This window comes from Musa acuminata, chromosome BXJ1-2, assembly GCF_036884655.1.
Source record: "Musa acuminata AAA Group cultivar baxijiao chromosome BXJ1-2, Cavendish_Baxijiao_AAA, whole genome shotgun sequence".
Taxonomy (NCBI): Eukaryota; Viridiplantae; Streptophyta; class Magnoliopsida; order Zingiberales; family Musaceae; genus Musa; species Musa acuminata.
In genome coordinates, this window is record NC_088328.1 from 31000876 (window position 1) to 31025106 (window position 24231).

The following is a 24231-nucleotide window of genomic DNA, read 5'->3' on the forward strand; positions in this document are numbered from 1 at the left end:
AAACTTATTCGATCACTTACTAATTTACTTAAATTACTAATTTACATGGAAACACTATTAAACCCCTATCAACACTCCTACGAAACCTTTACAGCTCGACCGGACCGACTCATTCACGGCTGTCATCGGCTCCGCGGGACACGTAAACAAATCTCAACCATCCTTCTCTGCTCATCTCCCCGTCGTTTTAAACCCGCTGGCGCCCGTCCAACTCGCTTCTCTTCCTTCCCTCCCTTTCCATTTACTTTCTTCTCTGCCTCCTCCCTTTCCCTTCCCCGAGCAATAAAAAGCTGCCAAATATACGTCCGCCAAAAGAGAGCGCAATCTTCTCCGGAAGAGGGGGAAGTGATAGCCGAGCGAGATGATGCAAATGCTTCGATTCCGCGGGGGCTCCGCCTCGACTCCGTCTTCCAAGAACGCCCCCACCTCCCCCAGATCCGGCCCTCGTTCTAGCCCTAATCCTAACCCTAACCCTTACGATGCTGCGTCCGCATGCGTCACCCCCGGATCGGTCGGCCCGGCCAGGCCCCTGCGGCTGGTGTACTGCGACGACAACGGCAAGTTCCGGATGGACCCGGAGGCCGTCGCCACGCTTCAGCTCGTCAAGGGCCCCATCGGCGTCGTCGCCGTCTGCGGGCGCGCGCGGCAGGGCAAGAGCTTCGTCCTCAATCAGGTTCCTCTCCCCCACTTTCTCCGTTTTCTCGTGGAGTCATGGGATGTGATCTCTTGTGCTTCCTCTGAAGTTTTAGTTGATTTTGTTGATCGGCATTTGTCTCATTCGTTCTCGCGAAGAGAATTATGCAAGGCTCAGGCTTCTTTTTGTGAAAAATAAAAATTGCACTGAATACATTCATATTGCGGAGTAGGGTTTAGTAGTAGTTGACATCTGGGGAGTCTGCTTGCTATCTTTCTTTTTACTCAAAAACTCTTCAAGGAGTTCTGCCAATCGGCTACTAATGATCATCGATTATGGTGTCCGTGGATCATTGGGTGGGTGAAACAATTTCCGATATGCAATGAAGTTCTGATCTTGAATGAAATTTACTTTCTATGTAGTCTAAATTTTGCTAACGATACTTGAATTTTGCAACAAAGTTGTGTACATCATGATACTTGGAATTTTTCTAACGATATTGTGTAGACTCGGTAGCACACTGAACCATGGTCTGAGTCTTCCCTTTTTTCAGTTGATATTTCCATACACAGAGATCACAAAACATGCCAAAAAGACTTGAAGATCACATATGATATTAATTCAGATCAGACTTGGTTATCCTTCCTTATTGGGCTGTAAGATCCAACTAGGGCCTTACTTTATAGGTTTTGCATGCCACTTTACTGGAACCTCCAAAGCAATTTCCATACCAAGGAAAAGGATTACAGGAAATCAATTTAGGTGGTCCCTCTTTGAGGCTCAAGTCGTAATGAGTACAAGAAATAGAAAAAAAAAAGTCTTTTGCAAGAAAATGAATTAGTCAAAATAATCCTTACCAATGCCTTGCCCCCTTTATATATGAGTTATTTATCAATTAAATTATTGCCGCATAGGATTGGCACCCATTCAAGTGACATTTGGTATCATCATTGAACTAGTGAATTTAACAGTTTCAGAGAAGTGGATTGTTGTTATCGGCATGTTGGGATTGATTTGTCAAAGGGGTTTGTTGTAATATATCAATATTAAGGATAATTTATAAGATTTCTTTTTCATTTAGTAACATCGAGGTTCATCAAGGATCCACATTAATTCCTTACCTTTTTCACATCGATATTATATGAACTTATGAGTCACGTGTAGATAGACCTCCTTGGATTATGTTATTTGCTAATGATATTATCTTAGTTGATGAGAGTCTAAATAGATTTAATTCTAAAGTTATGTTATGAAGATAATCTTTAGAAACTAAAGGTTTAATATTAAGCATGATTAAAATTGAATATATGAGTTGCAATTTACGTAATACTAGAAATACACTAGATAGGAGAATATTCCTTTAACTAAAAACTTTAGGTATCTCGATCAATTATTCAACAAAATAAAGAGATTAATGATGATATCATTCATAAAGTAAAAACAAGATGATTAAAATAGTGAGGGATGTCAGAAGTCTTGTGTGATTATCTGGTATCTTTGAGATTAGAAAAAAATATAAGATAGTTATAGATCAATAATTAATTACAGATCTGAGTGTTGAGTAGTTAATAAATAACATATATAAAAAATGTGTTGCTGAGATGAAAATATTAAGGTGGATGCACGGAGTTGCTAGCAAAGATAAAACAAATATTTTTATTCATGAATAATTAAATATATCTTCTATAGTCGATAAAATGAAAGAGAATCATTTAAGATAATATGAAGATGTGCTTAGGAGACCTACAAATGTAGGAGTTAGAAGAGATGAAATGATTACCGTTAGTAGTACGAGAAGAGGTAGAAGAAGACCAAAAAAGACCTTAATAGAAACTATAAATAAAGATTTAAATACTCTTAACCTAATATATGGCTTTTTAGATATCTCAATGGGGGGCAAAAGATCCATAGACCATAAATAGTTGAGACTTGTGACTTTGCCGTTGTTGTTAATTGTTACTTGATAACATAATTTGTGCTCGTATTTGTTGTTGTGTTTTATCTGATGATGCCCCATCAGCTTTCATTTTCATAGATCCTACACATTATATCATAAAGATCATCTTGATGTATTCTTACAACTTTTTACACCTTGAAACCAATCTCTATCAAGAGGGTTCAGAGGTTAAAATGAGTATTCTCACAACAGGTTGCAATGTTGTCACTATAACTTCTTGGTTAGATTGATTGGTCAAGTTATCTTACTTCGGCGTCATCTTAAGTTTTTGTTTCTTTGCCATCATAAATACAGCATAAAATCATATGTTCTGGATTGTCTATATCACTTTTGACATGTATTTCCATCTTTGAAATTTGGTAGCTATTAGGAAGGAGCTGTGGATTCCAAGTAGCCTCAACTCATCGACCATGTACCAAGGGACTTTGGATGTGGAGTGCACCTTTAAAGAGAACTGCTATTGATGGAACTGAATATAATCTTCTATTGCTGGATAGTGAAGGAATTGATGCTTATGATCAAACGGTCAGAAACTGTTGGTTCTTTGTTAACATTACATGCCTTAGTTTGATAATCATTCATGTGTATATGTATGTAAAGTTACGGACAATGTAAAATATGTACATGCTCTTGCCATCAACAGACACATTTTTTCCTAAATTTTCACTTGCACTGCAGCTTCATATAATCCATATGGTAGGTATGTTCACATTATTTAGTAGGAATGATAATCCTTAGGTTTTGCTGGTATTTATTTACCAACTTAATTTGGTTTTAAATGAATCTATAGATTGGTAACTAACATGTCATGCTTCATCTGTTGGGTTAAAAAATTAATTAAGCTAGTTAACCATCTCTTCTTGGATATTGATTGGTTGCCATTCAAAAATGTCAACCAGTTTCATGTTCATTATTAAAAGTTGTTGTCTTTTTCAAAAATGGACATCATTTATGTTTAAATACTGGTAAATGTCTAGTGAGTTGCAACTTGTGTTAGACAATAAACTGATATGATGATAACTTTTTCAATCTTTTCTGCACTAATACTAATAGTCTATTCAATGTTGATGAACCATGTTTTATACTTCTTGATAAGTTTGGAATGAATATTGTGAATGTTTTCTAATAAGATCTATCTCTCTTTGATACTGTATCTCTTGTTCTTCTGGTTGTTATTAATCCCGTAGCAGACATCTCATAAGTAGCAAGAAATCATTTTAATAAAAATCTAGAGTTAACTTAGTTCATGCTAGGAATAAAGGGCAATGCAAAAAAGAGAACAATGAAATGGTTTCTAAACTAAACGTTATCTTTGAGTGTATCAAGAATTTCACTTGAAGATTCTTTGGCTAAATATGTTAATATCCAAATGTATGGTTCAAGTTACAATAAATTTGTGATCTTTTTGGGTCAGTTATCAAAGAAATTGGATCATGTTTTTGGAACTATAATGTTCTGTTAATAAGTTTGCCTGAATTGTGTCTACTAAATTATGCACATCATTTTCAATATTAACTTAAATTCTTCTTTTTGCTTCTCATCTTTATGATTTAGTGCTTTACTTTTGCAACATGCGTATCAAAATTTATTTTATTTGGTAATATTCCTTTTCATTTTGAGTGATGTGTATCAATGCATTAATATTTGATCTTGCTGCTTGCAACAACTTTGAGGACCTTAACATTAAATTTTGAATCTTTGCCAAAGTGTAACCAGCATGTTAGTTACAAGGGTCTTTTGTGAATATCATAGTTAAATATTTTGCTCACTAATGTATGTTGTAAGTACATCAGAGTCAGAAACTTATTTGACTAAACAGTGGGAAACTAATGGATATATGTGTGTATATATATAATATAACACTCTTGTAACAGATTAAACATGTAAGGACCAAAATATTTTGACTGGTGAAATTGTCACTACCAGAAGTATGCACATTTTGAATTTGTAGTCATTATCAAAATCCTTTATGTTTGATGCTTAATTTGGATGAATGATATATCTGATCCTTTAATTACAATTAGGAATTTGGTATGATGACATTTAGGTTGATTGTGGATGGCTGATCCAGTACATAATATAATCTAACTTGATCATGTTATTTGTCTCTAACCAATCAATTTTTATGATTAAATATCACAACATATATATTCAATATCATCCCTGATAAGCCTATGAACTTGAAATCAATAATGTTCATACATTGTAGCTTGTAATTCTCTTAGATAATTATAGTTTTTTACTTTTTTTTAACGTATCATGGTTCATACTATAATCGTAAAGGATTTCTTACTATTATGTTGGCTTGGGTTCTAGAGGACAATTCTCATATTGTTTGATCTAAAAAAGCTAATCAGAATAATTTGAGCGCATGTTAGTGATTTGGAACTTAGGTTGAAGCAAGGTTTTCAATTTCAGGTAGTCCAAGTCCAATACATTCTAGTGTAAAGACACATGACATGTCAGAATGTACCATAATATCATTCTGTTGGGGAAGGGGAAGAAGAAGAAGGAAGAAGAATAATGGAGAATGAAGAAGGAAGAGTTGGTGAAGGAAGAAGAATAGGAGGAAGAAGAGAAGAAGAAGAGTAGTAGATGTACCATAGACGAGGCCGACTGGGGTAGTGAGCATGTGGGTGGCAGGCAACAGCGACAGTCGAGCCATTGACAGAGGAGAGGAACCTTACGAGTTGCGAGTCCTAGGTGACGAGGCATAAAAAAAAACACATTTTAATAAAAAAATGATAGTATCAAACTGCTTGAAATAGGTGGGTTCATGATAGGATATGCTATCAGATTGGTACATACTGTTTAGCGAAATATAAATCTCTGGGTTTTAGCAAGGTTCGTCGTACAGTACCGTACCGGCATTTCGACTTGGGCTCGGTACGGTACTGTACCGGTGTACCGGGCGGTATATCAGGGCGTACCGAGCGGTACACCCTGGTGTACCGAATAATTTTATACTTTTTTCATACTGTAGCAGTGCTACAGTATTATACTGCAGCATTGTAGTAGTGCTACAGTATAATACTGCAACACTGTAGCGGTACCGGGCGGTCCGCGTACCGGTAACCTGTCGGACCGGTACATATCGTCCGGTATGGGCGGTACGCTTCGGTATGGCAGGCCTTGGGTTTTAGTAACATATTGTGTATGTGCTTCTATGCCATGCTTGCCATGTCAAGAATTCACTGGCATTATACGAGGATATAGTTATCATATGAAATCAGTGTCGTTGCCCCTTGGTGTATCCTGATTATTTGTATGCATGAGATGAATTAATATTGACCAAAGTTGAATACTAACAGAACTGGGGATATAGTTAAATTGGATAGACAAAAAGTTCAAATAAGTAAAACTTCTAGGTATCTTGGATCATTCAAGAAGATGAAAAGATTGATGAAGATAAAATGAGGTTAAAGTGGAGAGGCATCAGAAGTTTTTGTGTGATCAATAGGTACCTCTTAGGTCAAGAGAAACATTTTATAAGTTAGCTGTTAGGATATTAATGCTTTATGGATTTGCGTGTTAGACAGTTAAAAATCAATAACTATAAATTTTTTTATATCACTAAGAATGAAAAGATAAATGTATGGAGAAGATATAAAAGGAAATGTTTTCATTTATAAACAATCAGATTTAACTATATTTATAGGATCAAAGATAAAATGAGGAACAATGACTTAAGATAGTATGTACATGCAATAAGGAGATTTATAGATGCTATAGTTAAGATAGGTGAAATAATTAATACTTGCAGAGCGAGAAGAGGTAGAAGGAGATACGGAAGACTATTTTAAATGATTTTGTAAATAAAGATTTGAATTCTCTTAATTTATCTAAGTATATTATTCTATATAGAGCTCAATGTGGTGGCAACAATTCTATGTAGCCAACCCCAAATAATTGGGATATTATGGCTTAATTCTCATTGTTGTTGAAGCACCTGCACAAGTGTATCATTTTTATGATGGGAACACTGAAATTTATTTTTTTTGTTTGCTTTAGATTCTTGCTCATGTTTTACCCTAATCAGGACTTGTCTTGTAATTTGATCCTGCACTGGACTATATGAGCAATGCATGTTATGAATGATTTCTTTGTGTTCCTTCACTAAAGCCTGTAGTAGAATATTTGTGTGATGCATTATACTTTATGTGCATTGTCAACTTAAAAACTATAATTCCTATTTCCTATACTTTATGGTAAATGTCAATTTAAATGCTATAGTTGCTATTTCCTATCTAATATGTTATGTCATCATGCTCTTCAGCAATCATTTCAAAGTGTCTAAAGTGGTGTCTTCCTCGTCCTTCTTTTACAGGGAACATACAGCATTCAGATATTCTCCTTAGCTGTTCTCTTGTCAAGCCTATTCATCTATAACCAGGTACAGATTCCTTTTCTGGAGTTTCAGTTTGCTCGTGGTCATGGAAAAGGTGGAGATTATGAGTTGGAGATCTTATGCATTCATTTAATCCTGTTTAGCTCACACCAAATTTGTTATCAGCACAGCCTCTCAAATAAGAAATTACTAATTGTTTGTTTTCTGTATTTCCTGTTTTATCTCCTTCAGATGGGTGGCATAGATGAGGCTGCACTTGATCGATTATCTCTTGTTACTGAGATGACTAAACATATCCGTGTTAGAGCAACTGACAGAATGTCTATGGTATCTGAACTTGGTCAATTTTCACCGATGTTTGTCTGGCTTCTGAGGGTGATTCTGCCTACCAAGCTAATTATATCATTTTTACTGCTTATTGAGACTGAGATTTTGCTTAGGTTTGTGAAGTGATTGACCACTCATATTGATTACCGTGGATGACCCTATGATTTCTAGGACTTCTATCTGGATTTGTCTGAGGATAACAACAAAATTACTCCACGTGATTACCTAGAGTTGGCCTTAAGGCCCATGCAGGGTGGAGGAAAAGATGTATTGGCAAAGAATGAGGTATTTTGCTTAGTGCTCTTGGAGACATTCAACTTTGCTACTTAGCTAGCTAATAACAACTTTCTTTTGGGAGTGATTCCAAATTTCTTACATGTAACAGTTACATATTATCATATTGGTTACTGTTCTATTTCATGAAACACTGACAGATTCGGGAGTCAATTTGTGCTCTTTTTCCGGAAAGAGAGTGCTTGACACTTGTGAGGCCATTAAATGATGAAAATGATCTCCAACGCCTTGATCAAGTTCCTGTGAGGATATTAGACTTGCCTTTTAATTTTTCTTTTTTAATCATTGATCATATTAGCTTTTCCAACCTTTATTTACTTATTCAGAATATACTCTCTTCGTCATGCAGGTAGCAAGATTAAGACAAGAATTCAGATCAGGCCTTGATGCATTGATGAATTTTGTTTTCGAGCGAACCAGGCCTAAACAAGTAGGGGACATTGTCATGACAGGTCCTGTTCTTGCTGGCATCACACAATTGTTTCTGGATGCTATCAACAATGGGGCTGTCCCTACGATATCCTCCTCATGGCAGGTTTATCAAGTTGTCAATATTTACATACTCATATGATTATGATATAGTTTACTCTTTTGTGGACAATGGCTTGAGATGTGTCTTCTTGTTCTTGTTCTTTTGTGCATTTGTTTGTATGTCATGATGCTTGACCTATCAGATTGTAGAACCTTAATGGATCTGTTAATATTCATATGCTCTTGCAGGCTGTGTGTGTTCATGGGCCTTGTTTATAGGGATTCAAAAACTTATTAAGCTGGTTTGTGAGTTCTTCAAATCAAACCATGTTTTTACTTGGAAACCAAACTGTCCAAACTCAATCAAATCAAACCTTGATTATATCGTCTATTTTGTTCACATTCTATAATCAACCTGTTGAGCTTATGCCACACAGTTCAACTTACAAACAACAAGATGAAATACCTCTCTAGGGTGTCATTGACATCACCAAATATTATAAGCAGTTCTTCTCTTATGAAGTTGGTCAGTTAGTGTGAACAGTACAAAACTTTGCAAAAAGCAATTGTTATATTTACAACTTTCAAAATATCAAGACCATAACAAACTATTAACATTTGAGGGTGGACCTTTGTACAATGGCTCCATCATGATCTGAGACAGTCTCTATATTTGAAGGTAAGGCTGTGACATTGACCCACCGCATTCTAGGTTCCTTCGATTGCAATAATGTTGTTGGCTCAAAACAGAATTTTCATGCAATCTTGGAGCTAGACTTCTTAAGAATGATTACTAGAAAATTGCCTTGTGCAATTATCCTAATGTAAATGAAAATTATTGTAATTCTGAAACAAATATTTTGAGGCTCGTCATCTCAAAGGTATTTATCACTGATCAATCTAGCAAACTTTCTTTGGTTTGAAACTTTGAATAGAATGGCAGTGTGTTTGTGGCAGCCATTTTTATGCTTTGAGCCCATTTGAAGGGAGCAATTATAAAATCTTTTGGGATCATCACTTCTGTCACAACTTGATAAGATATAATAGCCAATTGATCCAGACAAAACAAGTTTCAAACACATACCGAAATGCTTATGCTCAAGACATGCATATTAACCCTTTCTAGTCTTATATTTTGATCCTAACATTGATTCTTGATGATGGATTAATTGATCCTCTCAATCTCCTGACTCAAATTCGTGACATTCTCATTAGGATCCACATGTGAAATATATAGCCCTTCCCTAATCTCTTGTTGGTGGTCTGAAAGACTTGTGAACCACATTGGTGGCTCCATGTTGATCTTGCCCCTTGCACCATCCATTGTAGGTACTTCCTATTTAGATCTGTTAATCCATACATCGGGTGTCTTATATTTGCTTAGGTACCAATTTCCAAATTAGCTTTTTGTAGTATACTAGCCTAATAACCTAGGCAAAGCAAGCCATACTTTATATCTCATAGTTTAGTGGTGAGTCCATTTAGTCGTATCAACTAATGCATCAGAATTTACCTTTCCTGCTTCCACTTTGCTTCCTCCTATTCCTTATCCTTTTCTAGTGCACTTCTTTCTCTTTTTCCTCCAGCACCTGTGCCTGAGAGAAGGTGTGCGCACAAGGGTTTCAAGGTAGGATCCTGCACGATTTAATGGTCGTGATCTACCATGTTAGACCTGTTTTGACATATTAAAAAGAGAGTCGATTTTAAGTTTGTCTTGATAAAGTTGATTAAGATTGGTTAAAACATCAAAACTTGGTCTGCTTGGTTCTTAGTATATTGGTTGTCCGCAAGTTGGTTCTCACTTGCACCAGTACATACAACCTGTGACAAGAGGTATACCACTAATTGTCATTCCTTTCCCTTAAGTCAATCTTTAACATATTGGAGTTGTTTTATTGCATGATTAAGATAAATATCATGTTTCTTCAAGTCAATCTTTACCACTTGCACCAGTACATACAACCTGTGGCAAGAGGTATACCACTAAGTGTCATTCCTTTCCCTTAAGTCAATCTTTAGCATATTGGAGTTGTTTCATTGCATGGTTAAGTTAAATATCATGTTTCTTTATGGCTAGGTTTTTGCAACCACAACTACACACGGTAACAACAAATCCATCATGATACTTGGATTTCACATCACATAAATTATTTAACATGCTTATATTATTATTACATAATCCAGTCAAAATGTTTGCATAGTGATTTAGTTTGTTTTTGAGGATTTAACACTAGGCTATGTAGGCATATTTAGTTGTTTATGTTCTGAATTTCTATTTTTGGAAGTGAAACGTTAATGTCCTACTCTGCTTGGTATTAGCAAATTTCTTTACTGTTTTGGTTTTCAAGTTCTGTGATAGTATGCCCTCATGATAGTTAGTAGCTAATGAATGATTAGAATTTCAGGCATACATTTTTCACTTTTCTTAAACTGTTATTTTTTTGTATTGTTTGACTACAGAGTGTTGAAGAGTTGGAATGCAGAAAGGCATATGACTTTGCGACTGGGATTTACTTGTCATCTTTTGATCGCACTAGGCCAGCTGATGAGGTGATGTGACACCATAGATGATAAATGGATGACAACTTTTTTTTGGACTTTCATGGGTGCTAACTTCATCTACAGGCTATTCTCAGAAAAGTACATGAAGATGCTGTTCACAAATCACTTGCTGCCTTTAATACTTGTGCCGTGGGTGCTGGTTCAGCACGATTAAATTATGAGAAACTTCTTAAGAACTTCTTCAGAAAGACATTTGAGGTATGTGCCAGATTTAATCCGGATATGATCATTGGCATCTGTTATAGGTATATTGTTGTTTATAGAATCACAAACATATGTCTGTTCTCTTTTGATTGTATTGTCCACATTGCTTAAAGCACAGTATCATCGTGCAGACTACCATGAGAAATGCCCAGCCCATGTCATTTCCCTACATCTTTGGTGCTAGTTCGACATAAGGAGTGTTGTGCTGGTATCTGCCTCCGGTGCAGTTCAGTATTTTCCATGCTGGAAACAAGTAGCAAAATACACCACAATTTTTCTCCCAGTGTTTTGCCTTCCTAGAGCAAGCTTTATAGGTTTGGGAAAAGGGTCTGAAGCCTCATAAATTTCATACATTTTATGACTTTTGAGATCCTTTTACTTGTTGGACCTATTTGAATACAGAGAGTGAAAGATCTATGAAAGAAGGGACTCAAACTTTTGTAGTCTTGGAGTAGTCAAGGAACATGTATTGGGCTTAAAATTTTAAGCTGTGTTTAAGAAAGCCTTTGATAGAATTGGCTCTGTTTCATTTTGGATGTCCTTTCCCACAAAGAACAAGGTCAAATGTATTGGTTGGTTTAGAGCTTGCATCTTTTCAAGATTGTTTGTCATTATTATGCTCAGCAAAGCTTAAATAGAATAACTGCTGATCACACGTAAAACATAGAGAAATCACGAAGCTTCCTCATTGAGATTACTTCAGCATGATTTAGAAAATTAATAGATTAAGTATTAAAGTCCTTAAATACTTTTATTTTTGGCAGTAGATGAGATGAGCTTCTTGTATGCTATATCATGTGGCATAGGAAAAGTAGAAGCTCTAACACATTAAAGCTGTGACACCTTAAAACATCTAATGGATGTAAGAAAGACATGGAGTAAATGGATGTATTAATTTTCAGCTAAATTCAAGAAAACATGCCAGCTGAAATTTCTGAGATTTAGGATAATCGGCTGAGTGAGATTGTAATCCGTTGGAAATCTTGGCCATAACTTAATCCAATCACCAAGTTTTTTAAATTAGAAATTTATCATGTTTGTACAAATGTTTTGGATGATCTAACCAGAAATTTGCTGATGTGGTCAGGAGACCCTAAACCTGCTAATCACATTTGTATCTGGCATCTGCATGCATTTATATATTAATATATAAAAATTGGTTGTCATGCTAGGTACTAATTCTGATGAATGCTTTTGCAGGACTACAAGAGGACAGCCTTTTTGGAGGCCGATAAGAGATGCTCAAATACCGTGAGAAGTATGGAAAACAACTTGAGACAAGCTTGTCATGATGCTGATGCTAGAGTTGACAGGGTGATTAAGGTGAGCATATAAGTACCAAAGTTGCAAATTAATAATGAGCTAGTTTAGGAGTATTGGTCATTGTTCGCTGTAATTTATGTGCTTAGGTAATATAGGCAGAGGAATTGGGAAGTGGAGGTTATATGCTTGATGATGCTTACATTTGATCTACTAGCTTGATTTTTTAACAATGCAGACAAATTTTGTATTTTAATTTGAAACGATATGAAGGATCCATTATGTTTATCTGAAAGTTTAATTATGAATTTTAGATACGACTATGAAAGGAAATACAACATGGTCGAAATTTCATTCTTTGCTAATTGCATTTAAGAATTTTAAACCAGTAATTTTTAAATCCAAGGTCGCAATTAGACTGCTCAAGTGATTATAAATCTCTAAACACTCTAAAGTAGGGTTGTAGTAGGGTTATATGGGCATATCGAGAGCTCTTATATGCATCACTTGTTGACATACTGCACCAAATAATACAATGCAGTCATTGAAGTCATTATCTGTCATTTGGATTGTATATCAGTCTATTACATCCCTTCTAGTTGCCTAGCTGCCTTTCCCTTTATTTTTCTCTTTTTTTCTCTCACCACATGATCAATTTTTACACTGATAGACACATTCTGCATGGTTTAATTTATTGTATCATATGTACCTAAGACCTCAATATTATTGAAATTTCATCAGGTTCTGAATGATCTGATCTCTGAGTATGAATCATCTTCACATGGTCCAAGCAAATGGAAGACATTGGCTACCTTCTTATTTGAGTGGTTAGTTGTTGTTTTTTGCACGTTGCATTCTTTTACTCTGATATAGCAATTATTGGTTGCTAGAGATTTCATAAGTTGCTCAGTTTGGAGCAGCTATAACATCGATTTAAATCAATGTCAGTCTGGTGGGTTGTGTCCCAGCCGCTTCATGGCTGTCCAATTAACCCTTTATATGAATTTATGAAAGAGTTCTTTATGTGTAGAACTTTTTGACCTGTTTTGGTGGTTCCATAATTGGCAAGCTTTTCTGGGTTGACATTGTTTTGTTTTCCAAGCTTTTATCTTCTAGTTTTGCTTCTTTGTCTTGCAGTTTGGAAGGACCCATCAAGGATGTTTTTGAGAAGCAATTACATCAAACTGATTCAGAGAGGGGTATTCTTGCATTGAAATGCTGTTCAAATGAAGACAAATTGGGACTGCTGAAGAAGCAACTTACAGCAAATGAAAAGCACAGATCTGAATATATGAAGCGTTATGAGGATGCGATCATTGATAAGAAAAGAATGTCTGAAGATCTAAGTTCTCGTATTGTGAACTTGAAAAGCAAATGCAGCACGATAGAGGAGTGCTGTATTTGTCTGTCCAAGGATCTTGATGATGTTAGACGTGAGTCCTCTGATTGGAGAAATAAGTATGATCAACGTGATTTGGAGTTGCAAAGAGAAAAAGAGAAATTCTATGCTCAAAAAACAATTCTTGAATCTAGTTACACTGTTACCGAGGGGAGATTCGCTGTTGCTCATGAACAGGTAATATCTGCTCAAGAAGAGGCATTGGAGTGGAAACAGAAATATGACATTGCTGCTGGAGAAGCTAAAGCAGGTCTGGAGAGGTCAGGATTAGTGCAGGAATGGGCTAACGACAAGGCACTAGAAAGGGAAGATGTGATAAGAGAAGAATGGGGCACTGAGTTGCTGGAAAAGGTTAATGTTTTTTTTGCTTATATATTGTTTCATGATTCTTTCATCAGAAGCTTGATTCAACATCTATTGGATGCAATAGGAAGAGGAAATCAAGAACTTGAATGCAAAACTGGAGAACACTGAGAGCCTCATTGGTACCATGGGTACGCAATTGGAGGTAATTTCACACTCAAGGATCTCATTTCTTTTGACTAAGGTTTATGATACAGTTACTGATAACATAGACGATGGTGCACTTTGTATTTGTAGGATGTGGAATCAAAAGTAGCACATCATAAATCAGAACATTTGGGCTTGAGGAATGAAATCAAAGAATTGCTTGAGAAAGTGGATTCTATGAAGGTGATGGCTCAATCACATGAGAACCAAAGCAAAATTCTGGAACAAGAAAAGGAACATCTTGAAGAGAAGTTCCTAGCTGAAATAAAAAAATTTGATGAAACAGAAGAACGGATCAAATATGCTGAAAGAGGTGCAAAGATGGCAATTGAGTTGGCTGATGCTGCGCGGGCTGAATTAGTTATTATCCAAAAGGACAAAAGTGAAGCACAACGACTTGCACTTGAACGATTGGCAGTGATTGAAAGAGTTGAAAAGAAAATTGATAGCTTGGAGCACGAGAAAGCAAAGTTGACGGATGAAATAGAGAGGCTGCATCAGTCTGATGCCTTGTTTAAGGTTTCATCACTTGAGAGAAGAGTTGAGGAACGAGAGCAAGCAATTGAGGATTTGTTGTGTCAGAGTAATGAACAAAGATCCAGCACAGTCCATGTATTTGAGAGCCTTTTGGCCACGGAACGTGCTGCTCAAGCTGAGGCCAACTGTAGAGCGGAGGTCATGTCGTTACAGCTACAAGCTACTCAAGGCAAACTGGATAAGCTCCACCAAGATCTGACATCTATACTTCTAGTCGAGACTGCACTCGACAGCAAACTCAGAACTGTTTCTCATCATAAACGTTCTAGAGACGATGAGTTTGGTACGGGCTCTATGGAAAACATTGAAGATGGCAAAGATCAGGCAAGAGGTGCGAAACGATCCAAGAGTACTACCAGCCCGCTGAAGTATGTTTCCTCATAAGGTGATGGTCCGTACAAAGGGAAAGATTCACGTTTTGCGGAGCCAAGAAATTCAGGAAACTGAATCTGAAAATTACATGAAGTTCACTGCTCTGAAACATAAACAGGAGCTTGTGGAACATGGATTCGGTGCATAGCTGTTCAAACAGAAGAACCCGAACTTGAAAGAAATCCATTCTCTTTCTGAGAAGCCATATGATTTGTGGGCACTGTTTATTTTCTGTCTATAGAGTCAATTTTTAATGCTGTTAATTGAGTTGTGCATATAGTGTTACCCAAGTTTGCTAGGACTGCATCTTATGGATGTGGTTACCAAATTCCAATATGAGATGGAAACCAAGCACTCGTAAAATATGGAAGTCTGGCTTAGGTGTAATGATTGATGATAAATGTGGAAACATGTACAAAGTTTTTCGTCGTTAAGTAGTTTCTTTACTGTATGGTGTTCATTTACTGTATTGAGATAAGCATTCTGTTGGGGTTATGTAATCTTTAACCAGAGGTAACCTGTGGTCGGAGGAGTTGCCCTCTACTTAATATACATCAAGGAAAGATGGAAGAGAGAAGATCATGAGTATATATCCGCCACTCAAAATGCATTTACATTTTTACAGTGAGAATAACTTAGTAGTAGAATCCTAAGATCCAATCACATCTTAATCACTTACCTTTGTAACAAAATTTCTGAGCACAAAAGTGATGAAAAAGTAAGCAACTTAAAAATTATGTACAACTGAGATGAGAATATTTTTATAAATATATAAAATTCATTAAAAAAATAGCTTTTTTATCGGATGTCTTCGAGGAGACCAAAAAAAAAAAAAAACAAGGATCAAGTTTTATGAACTTGCGCAAAGATATGTGATTCTCCTTATGAACTTGCGCAAAGATAAGGAGAATCACATATAGCTTCTTATTCATGAACAATTACATATAGCTTTGACAAAGGATAAAACAAACTGACGAAATTAGACTCATCAAAAAGAGAGAAAGTTTTCCCAATAGTAAATATGAAAAAAGAATAAAAAACAGAAGAAGATGCACTAGCTTTTGATTCATCAGGGTATTCAAATAATTTCGAAATTAAGTTACAAAAAAACATTGATTCAAAGCCAATCAAGCTTTTGAGCTTCCCCTAGCATATATTCTCAGCACTAGACTTCGAGCAGCATCGCTATATCCCTTCTTATTGAGCCAACAGACGTTTGATCCCAGCCTTCTGTTCATGCGTCAACTGTGTCGGGAACTTTATGTTGAATTTGATCCGAAGATTTCCTTTCCTGGAGGGATCTTTTGGAACTGGCATACCCTCTCGATGGACCACCTCCTCGTAACCAGGATGAATGGAGTTTATGGGGATAGTGAGGCTGCGACCATCGAGTGTCGTCAAATGAACAGTATATCCAGTCAGAGCCTCGACCAAAGAGATTTTGAGTGTCACGATCAGATCATTTCCCTCCCTCGTGAAGACATCATGTGGCTTTTCATCAATGATGAAGACTATATCTGCAGGAATAACATAGGGAGCTTCATTTCCTTTTTCTGGGAAAGTAATTTTTGTACCCTTTTTCCAACCTGGCTTTATATTAATTGTCAGAATTTCTTCCACTGTCATTGTTTTCCTGCATCACACAGGAGTAAGAAATATATTAACATAACAAATATCAAAATATTCAAATGAAAATTAAAATAAGCAGTGTTGAGCCTGTAGAGTGACCAGAATGTTAATCTAGATCGCCTAATGGAAGACTATATGTGTAACAGTTAACCATCAGTCAAAAAATCTGCCATTCAATCGCAAGGTCAGCACGGAAGAAAATGTGAATTGGGATCATGAAGGTGCCAATGTGATTAATTCCAGAAGAGAATGCCAAAAAATCTGCCAGAAGAAAGTGTGAATTGGGGTCATGAAAGTGCCAACGTAATTAATTCCAGAAGAGAATACAACTGGAAAGTTAATTTTGAATAAGCATTGCAGCAATGGCTCTCGATACTCGAACCAGAAAGTTTGGCGCAACAGTTCTACATTATGCAAAGAGATATCTAGTACCAATCTTGAGCCATAACTGTAAATCTTCCCATACTAGCACCTTTGTTCCCAGAACAACCAGACCTCCGTGGCTCCTTATGACCAGACCCAAAAGCATTTTCCACTCACTAATTTTACATCTTTTATTTAAAGGGAAATCTCAGCCTTACCACTCACCAACTCAAAATGCATCTGTCATTTTCTAATTTTATATCTAATTCAAAGACATGTTCAAGTCTGAATGAGATGCATCACGGAAAAACAGTGCGGTGCAGCTCTATATCTTGTACAGGGAGCGGTCTAGTTCAGATACAGTGCATGACTATAGTTTTTACAATATAAGCACCTGATAACCAGAAAACACTTTTCCCAAGTAATTAGCTTCCTACTACAACTACCATTCTCTTGTTTTAGAAAAGCTGGCAACAGCATTATATCCTTGCATATACCTAGGATAGCAACTCAGAGAACATCTAGTGCGGTTGTTCTTACATCTTGTGCAGTTGTTTTAGAAAAGAGAGCAACTCAGAGAACATATACCAAGGATTCTGCACAAGATCAATTATTTGCATTTCTGCCACAATGAGGTCAAGGTGCTACCTTGACCTTGAATATAAAAGTATCACATTATATCCTTTCAACTAGTATCAGGTAACATATAAGAAGTAACACTTTGAGGAAAAGAACTCATATCCTCTCGATCAAAATGCAGATTTGATGCTAAGTAACATATAACAGTGCTTTCCACTTCCTTTCAGACACAACAAAGCAATCGTTGATTACACAAGTATGTTAGCCATATATATAACATAAATTTAAATTAAAATCAAGATAAATATAAACAAACATAGAGACATTAATTGCAAATAATTTTGTGGAAGCATGTTTTTATAATCATATATGAGTATGATTACCTATTTTAGATAGTAAACATGAAAGCATTTATAGGACCTAATGAAATACACTGCTTATTTGAAAAGACATCCGAAAACAAAGCTGATTCAAGACAAATAGAAGCAGAAAGCTTCATTGATGAGTATTAGGCTATAAGACTCATAAAAGAAACCCACTCTATTCACAAACAAGTACAATCCCACAATGAACACTACAACTTTAACATAGCAGATATACGGCTGATACTTACAGTTATCAACGGATTCACAATAAAATATCATTGACCATAAGAATGCAGGATACTGGCTATTCAGAATCATCTTTCTTCAAGAAAGAGTAACAACACCATTACTGGTTTACCAATGGATCCACTTGCCTGTAAATAATCATGAACTTGCACTTCTCACATCTTCTTGGATTGACTTAAAAGCATGACATTTCAATTAGAGAAAGAAAGGAGGCAAACACCAAAAGTCACTACAGTTAGATCAATTTCATCTTCCTAAGAAACATGCACTAATTAGAAAAGCATGATGACAAAGGATGCAAGCAAAAGCTTTGGCACGTCTTCGACAACCAAAGAATGGGAGAAATTTACCTGCTAGCTTCCACAATTTCCCTCGAAATCTTCATCTTCTTGGCGGTCCCTTTAAACAAGTCCTCCAGGCTGCACGGCAACCGGTTCTCAATCGGCGCGGCCTTGCGCGGCTGCTGAGCGTACATCGACGCGCCCTCCCGGCCGCCGCCAAAGGCCGACCCAAAGAAGTCATCCCCGAACATCCCGTCCATTCCACCAGGGAACCTCGATCCGCCCCTAACACCACTACCGCCGCTTCCCATGCCACCGAAGGGGCTGGAGTAGCAGAAGAACTCCGCAAAAATGTCGTCGGCGCTCCTGGGATTGAAGCTGAACGAGGCGGGCCCATTTCCAGCGGCGGAGAAGAAGGTGGAGCCGCCTCCGGGGTCGCCAGCGCCCGGCGACGGGACCTGGCCCTTAAGGCCCTCCTCGCCGTACTGGTTATAGACGGCGCGCTTCTGGGGGTCGCTCAAGACCTAACACAAACAAGACAAGATCGGATCACGGAGGAGGAAGATTAGACTGGATCGGTCGCGCAAGACCTCGTAGGCCTCGGAGATCTGCTTGAACTTGGCCTCGGCATCCTTCTTGTTGTTGGGGTTCTTGTCGGGGTGCCACCTCATGGCGAGCTTGCGGTAGGCCTTCTTGAGGTCGTCGTCCTTGGCGTTCCTGTCAACGCCCAGGATCTTGTAGTAGTCCACCCCCATCCCGTCCTCGTCTTCTGCCGCTGTCGCCGGCCGTCCTCTTCTACTATGGTCCGGACTTGGTTCTTTCCCTCTTATTCCTTCTCTTTCCTTGTTGGAGAGGCATCGAGATCCCATGGAATCCACCCGGTCCAATAAGAATTGAATTAACCTGATTCGAGTCATTTGCTGATCCTGGCCGGGCGACCGGCTCAGACCGGATGTTAGCGCATTTGATGATCGAACCGGACACGATCCATTGATTGCGTGAAGCTAAGTGACCTAAATAATAATAATAGACGAACGTCCAGACTTCCGACGAACTCTCGAGCTCCCAACGAAATCGCATTCTTGACTCCGGGACCGAGCTCCCAACGAAATCGCATTCTTGACTCCGGGACTTCATTTTGCTTTATGCCTTACTATTGTAGTTAATCCCGCACATGTAAAAACACACTTAAATCTATACAATTATTACTAAGCATGAATCATATTGTCCGACATGTCGTTGGTCCATCGACGCTTCGTCCGATTCTTCAACACATCGTCCTCTCTTGCGGCTTATTGCCCAATCGTCCAGTTGACCTCAGCAACTCCGATATCCTTGGCATAATTTCTACTTTTCGATCAACACATCGTTCTCTCTTGTGAGTCGATTTCGATCAATATTCTACTCGACAGGAAAGAGATTTCAGCTGCCGCCTCACACACAGTAAAAATAAATAAATGTGGATTTACCTTTTTTTGATAGAAGAATTACTGAAGATTCTGGTGACCGAGAAATAGTCCCAAAGAAATCTTTTACAAAATCATGCTGCCTTTGCTCCTATAAAAGAATTTAAAAAAAGCACAAAATGATCAGCATGCAAGACTATAATTACCCTCTTTCTAACTTTTGCATACACACTCATATATTTGATTTATTCTTTTCTCATCATGCCTTACAGAACAAAGTGGCAAGTTCAGAGGTCCAACACACCAAAAGTATATGCTGATCCTTTGGGAAATGAAACACACCAAAAAACATGAAGGAACAAGATCAGGGGAAGAAGAAACAGTGGCTGCACTGTAACAAATATAACTTGGATAAATTTACAGACCAGAGAAAAATGACATGCACTTGGACCACTCAAACAAAACACCATCCATGGAAGGAAGCTGCTATAGCAGGATCGCTTACATACACACACAGGTCCTATTATAGCAGTAATCACAAATAGCAAGCTCTCGTTGTTTCGAAACATGATAGGCTGATCACATGGGATGGATGTTCCGCATGTGGGGATCATACATTATCAGCCGCTATTTCATCTCGACCGAGCGTTCTGTTTGTTCTGTGGAAATATTTAACATTTTGTTGCTGAAAAAACAAGATCATGACCAAAGATATAAACATCTCGATTGAATAGACATAACATCAAAGTCATATATACATATAATGGTCACATGCATCGTAGGTCGGTTTACCCTAGAAAAAACTGAACATCTCAGGTGAAATTTCATAGTCCTTTTCAGGCACTGAGAAACCCAAATGTTAAGGTGAACAGAATCCAGGGGGAAGCACTTAACAGAAACTGTAAAGCAATTAACAGGAGTATTAAAACAACATATGCTACCAAAAACAGCAGATGGTTGTATGTGCATCATGATTGATAATTCAACCATCTTCCATCATTCTGATTACAGATACCAGCAGATTATGATAGATATGCGCCAATGCAGAAACAAAAAGTAGCCTTGGTGAGATTTTGTATAACCCCAGATATTGTTCCAACCAAAACATATACGTTGAACATCTATGAAAAGTAAAGTCAGAAAAGCTTCCTCATCTAACAATCCTGTCCAACGAATCACTCTTCGCTGACGTTCACCAGTTCATACTCGATCAATGATAAATTGTTACCCTCCTTCACCACAAAATCAGCAGGTTCAGTAACCTCAACTCGGCCCCACTTATCAACAGCCAGCCTCATGCAACCCTTGAACATATCTATCTTTGCATTGCGCAGGATGACAGTAGCACCAGGCGTCAGCAAGTCAACTGTACGTTCAGAGAGTTTCTCAATAATTAACGTCAATTTGTTTCACTTAAAGGAGCAAAAGATTAAAATGAGCTTTGGATCAATAACTGACTATTGGCAACTTGGAATCTACATAATCCTCCGTTCATATCATGATTTATCAACTAAGTAGTAGCAAGCAGTAAAAGTAGAACATGGTTAGTTTTGTCTATATAAGTAATACAAGTTCAAAACATGCACCTCTAAGATTGGGAAAGTCATATAAACAACTCTGAGAGAAGGAACCTACCTAACCATTTCTCAAATAAAATCTCCTTAGTGTAGTTACAGTAGACATCCAGAAATTTGAAACAGTAATTTGCATAAGAAACAACTACCATATCAAGTTTAAGCAAAAAAAAACACTAACTAAATGTTGTAGGTGCGATTTTATAAACAACTAACTTTTTAAGCAGCAAGCTATAGGCTCCAACAGAAAAGCAAATTAGCCAGGACCACAAAGACATGCTCCATTAAATAACAAGCATGATCCGGTGGGCTCCTTCTGCAGGCTAATTTACATCGGCACTGCCAACCCATAGCATCTAGGACAGGGCAAAAACTTGCAACCAGAGACACAGCACAGAAGTTGTGATAAAATTTGAACTTGTGTGTGCACGAATTGGTTTATGATTTCTTTCCCAAAGAAGTATTTGTGCATCATCCACTTCCTTGTTCTTGTAATAAATATTAGATGGAAGACTAATCTCACAACTTTTACAGCCAACATATGAAGATCATGGAAATACGCTTGGATGTTGTTTACCAGTCCAATCACATAAAAGTCATGCAACTTAACTCACATGCAGAGGGACCTCCTAGGACATATTATCTATACATTATTTTTTTCCTTAAGTTTCATTTTGACATATCTCAGTATCTCGACAACACAACTGGATATGTTGTTTGAATTTCCATCCGATCCAAGAAATATATAAGCTCTATGAAACTTAGTGACATCACAAGTGCTTGTAGTTGTGATGCTAACTCATGGAATTACAAAGCAGATATGTTGAATCACCGGCTTCGATGGATTAAATGATAGTCCGTCTTTGGCAAATACCATTGTTCCATCCACTACAATGTGAGGTAGACAAAAACGTGGTTTCTAATTCCGTGTATGCGGTTCTCAACCTAATGCCCCGAAATAAATGCTTCACAAACCAACTTAGCAAAAGTAAACGACAATCACAACACACGACGATCTATGACTACCAACTCTGTCAACAGCGCATGTTTTCCTTTTTTCTGATAGCCATACGCGTACTGGATCAACAGATCACAAGTTGCTCACGAAATCTGGAGATCTAAAGAAAAGGTTTAACTTTTCTCCCTTTTCTTCAAATGCTATAAGATTAGCCAACCTCCTTTGCCACCCTTTCCTGAGCTCGTCAAAGGAAGGAAGGAACGAACAAGATCTAAAGCAACGAAATCCCTCGGGTCGCGTGTAGATAGATGAGGACGTGAATAGAGAAAGAGTGAAGGGTCGGGGAGGGGCACCTTGTTCGTTGCGGGCGGTGAAGACGATGCAGGCGGTCTCGTCGCCGACGAGGCACTCGGCGATCCGGGTGTGGCGGAGGTGGGCGGAGGCAGCGCCGCCCTTCTGGAGCACCGTGGTGGAGTTGACGACCTTCACGACGAGGGTGTGGCCGCCGGTGCCCGGCCTGAGCTGGTCCACCTTGGTGAAGATCGGCTTCCTCTTCGCCGGCTTCGACTCTTGCGCTTGTTGCTGAGCCGCCGTCGCCATTGAATCCCGATCTCAACCCAAGAAACCCTAACCCTAGTTTCTCCGATACGAACAGAACGAAGCAGCAGCCGTGGCGGGGCAGTTGTCTCTTAAATAGAGGGAGACGCGAGGAGCGATAGGACGGTGGTTTTGGTTGACATGCCAACTTTTTTTGCTTTTGTTTTTGCTGAAATAAATAATATATACGTAAATTGTGATGACTATAAATAAATAAATTTATTTATTTATTTGGCTTTTGACAATTTTACATCCCAATTTTACTTAGTATTCTAATAAGCTTCTTTTCAAAGTTCTTTGAATCCATTCAGTGAGTTAGGTCGTTGGTTGTTTGATGTTACGATGCTTTTGTTTACGAAGGACACATCAAAGGTTTTAGATACTTTTATTCTCAAAGAATATATTACGCTTCGAAGATGAAAGATATGTTGAAAATTGAGATGTTTTCACCTACCGAGGATACAGCTTCGGATGCTTTTGTCCGTCATGATTGAAAGTGTTATGGGTTGGGACAAAGCGTCGTAGATATAGTACTTGTTAAGCGGGTCAATGGTATAATGCTCTTACAACATGAACCCTCCTAATATCAAATAATATCAGTCCAACTTAGCTTAAGCCTACGTGGGTAAGAAATCAAAATGGAGTTGAAAATGTCTCAAATGCTCGATTAGATGGTAGCACGCACAAAGACTAAAGTTAGATGAGGTTCCCAAGACAGTCCCTCCAACACTTACATCAATAACGAAATGAAGGGAAAGTTTTTAATAAATAGCAACTAACCTTTGTTACTATGGTTTGATAGGTTTTTTAAATTGGTTCAACTAGAAAGAATATTCTACGACATAAATGGAATATTCACCTACTATTTTATATTAGGTTCATATCCATACGAGCTTAATTGTTGATTGCGGTTCTATCTTTCCTTGTCTTGATTAGACTATCGTATCGATTTCTGATTGAATGAATATTTCTTTTATCGTTTATGAAGTTTTTTAATGAATCGCCATAGAAGATCTTGTGAGTCTTTGAGAGTAATTGCATATAACCTCCTATAATTAATTATGATTAGATGAATATGTCTAACATGTCCTATACAAAAATAAGTGTCTTCAACACGTGTATCCTTCGTAGACAAAAGGATCCAAAGTATTCGATGCGTCATTTATGGACAAAAGCATCATAACTTCCAACACATCATTTATAGACATAAGCATCTCCTAGGCATGATGAGACTTTTGCCGATAAAAACATCCGAAACATTTGATATGTCCTTCACAAACAAAAACATTCAAACATCCGATATGCCCTTCGGAGACACAAGCATATTAAATGCCAGGAGAAGTGGGCAGATCGGCCCA

The 24231-nt window shown here is 37.6% G+C and overlaps 3 protein-coding genes across 4 annotated transcripts; 1 reads left to right on the plus strand and 2 right to left on the minus strand.

Moving 5' to 3' along the window:
- Positions 1–204: 204 nt before the first annotated feature.
- LOC135609721 (uncharacterized) lies at positions 205–15309 on the plus strand. Its single transcript, XM_065103282.1, has 14 exons — positions 205–673; positions 2955–3116; positions 6919–6984; positions 7171–7314; positions 7438–7551; positions 7701–7802; positions 7910–8095; positions 10492–10581; positions 10657–10791; positions 11998–12120; positions 12799–12884; positions 13195–13807; positions 13887–13964; positions 14057–15309. The coding sequence occupies exons 1-14, from the start codon at positions 362–364 to the stop codon at positions 14885–14887; spliced, it is 3042 nt and encodes a 1013-aa protein (XP_064959354.1). The 5' UTR covers positions 205–361; the 3' UTR covers positions 14888–15309.
- A 599-nt stretch (positions 15310–15908) lies between these two features.
- On the minus strand, positions 15909–19198 carry LOC135609728 (uncharacterized). 2 transcript variants are annotated; one of them, XR_010485855.1, is made up of 4 exons: positions 18929–19198; positions 18408–18862; positions 18060–18185; positions 16368–16508 (listed from the first exon to the last, which is right to left on the minus strand). XR_010485855.1 is itself a non-coding variant. In XM_065103293.1 (3 exons), the coding sequence occupies exons 1-3, from the start codon at positions 19091–19093 to the stop codon at positions 16073–16075; spliced, it is 1056 nt and encodes a 351-aa protein (XP_064959365.1). In that variant the 5' UTR covers positions 19094–19195; the 3' UTR covers positions 15909–16072. The 2 variants fall into 2 exon arrangements, 1 of the variants encoding a protein (XP_064959365.1); XM_065103293.1 differs by lacking the exon at positions 18060–18185 and having other exon boundaries at positions 15909–16508; positions 18929–19195.
- A 1481-nt stretch (positions 19199–20679) lies between these two features.
- LOC135609744 (uncharacterized protein At4g28440-like) lies at positions 20680–22957 on the minus strand. Its single transcript, XM_065103325.1, has 2 exons — positions 22630–22957; positions 20680–21110 (listed from the first exon to the last, which is right to left on the minus strand). The coding sequence occupies exons 1-2, from the start codon at positions 22874–22876 to the stop codon at positions 20920–20922; spliced, it is 438 nt and encodes a 145-aa protein (XP_064959397.1). The 5' UTR covers positions 22877–22957; the 3' UTR covers positions 20680–20919.
- Positions 22958–24231: the final 1274 nt, after the last annotated feature.